This window comes from Bison bison, unplaced genomic scaffold, assembly GCF_000754665.1.
Source record: "Bison bison bison isolate TAMUID 2011002044 unplaced genomic scaffold, Bison_UMD1.0 scf7180017857652, whole genome shotgun sequence".
Lineage (NCBI taxonomy): Eukaryota > Metazoa > Chordata > Mammalia > Artiodactyla > Bovidae > Bison > Bison bison.
In genome coordinates this window covers 58984-59813 of record NW_011488225.1, presented here as the reverse complement: position 1 = coordinate 59813, position 830 = coordinate 58984, and the positions used below count along the sequence as shown (strand labels likewise).

The following is an 830-nucleotide window of genomic DNA, read 5'->3' as shown; positions in this document are numbered from 1 at the left end:
ATTGTATTGGTTTTGCCATATATCAAAATGAATCCGCCACAGGTATACATGTGTTCCCCATCCTGAACCCTCCTCCCTCCTCCTCCCCATATCATCCCTCTGGGTCGTCCCAGTGCACCAGCCCCAAGCATCCAGTATCATGCATCGAACCTGGACTGGCGACTCGTTTCATATATGATTTCTAACCATGTGCACTGGTTTTTTCCTTTGAAATCTCCAAATGATTTGTGTGTGTGTCTCTCGTAGATTAAGAAGTTGTCCCGCTGGGAAGTGATCGATGTAGTACGCACAATGTCAACAGAACAAGCCCGCTCTGGAGAGGGACCCATGAGTAAATTTGCCCGTGGATCAAGGTTTTCTGTGGCTGAGCATCAAGAGCGTTACAAAGAGGAATGTCAGCGCATCTTTGACCTGCAGAACAAGTGTGTTGTTTTAGTACTGCAGAAGATCTAAGCTGGAAAGGGGAGGGGATCTCAGACATTATTTTGTAGGGGAGAGAAGGTCACCTAAAAATGTGACTAGGTGGTCAGGTATCTGAGATTTCAGGTGATATCTATTCATGATAGTGCTGTGGTACCTACTCCCTTCAAAACAATAGGCAAAGTTTTTGTTTTTTTGGTTTTTTTTGTTTTTTTTTTTTGCTTTTTTAAATTTTGTATTGGGATATAGCTAATTAACAATGTTGTGATAGTTTCAGGTGAACAGCAAAAGGACTCAGCCTTACATATACATGTATCCATTCTTCCCCAAACTCCACTCCCATCCAGGCCTGGCAGAGGTTTTCAGTGGCGAGAAGTGCTAGGTTCCATGGCAAATCTTGTGGCCTGCTT

At 43.6% G+C, this 830-nt stretch overlaps 1 protein-coding gene across 1 annotated transcript in view; it reads left to right on the top strand.

Moving 5' to 3' along the window:
* TAF1 (TAF1 RNA polymerase II, TATA box binding protein (TBP)-associated factor, 250kDa) overlaps positions 1 to 830 on the top strand; it is a gene marked incomplete at its 5' end in the record, with an annotated part of 61547 nt that overhangs the window by 11555 nt on the left and 49162 nt on the right. Inside the window, one exon of the mRNA XM_010861020.1 lies at positions 247 to 451. Within this exon, the coding sequence (XP_010859322.1) occupies positions 247 to 451 (205 nt within the window). The remainder of the gene's footprint in view (positions 1 to 246; positions 452 to 830) is intronic.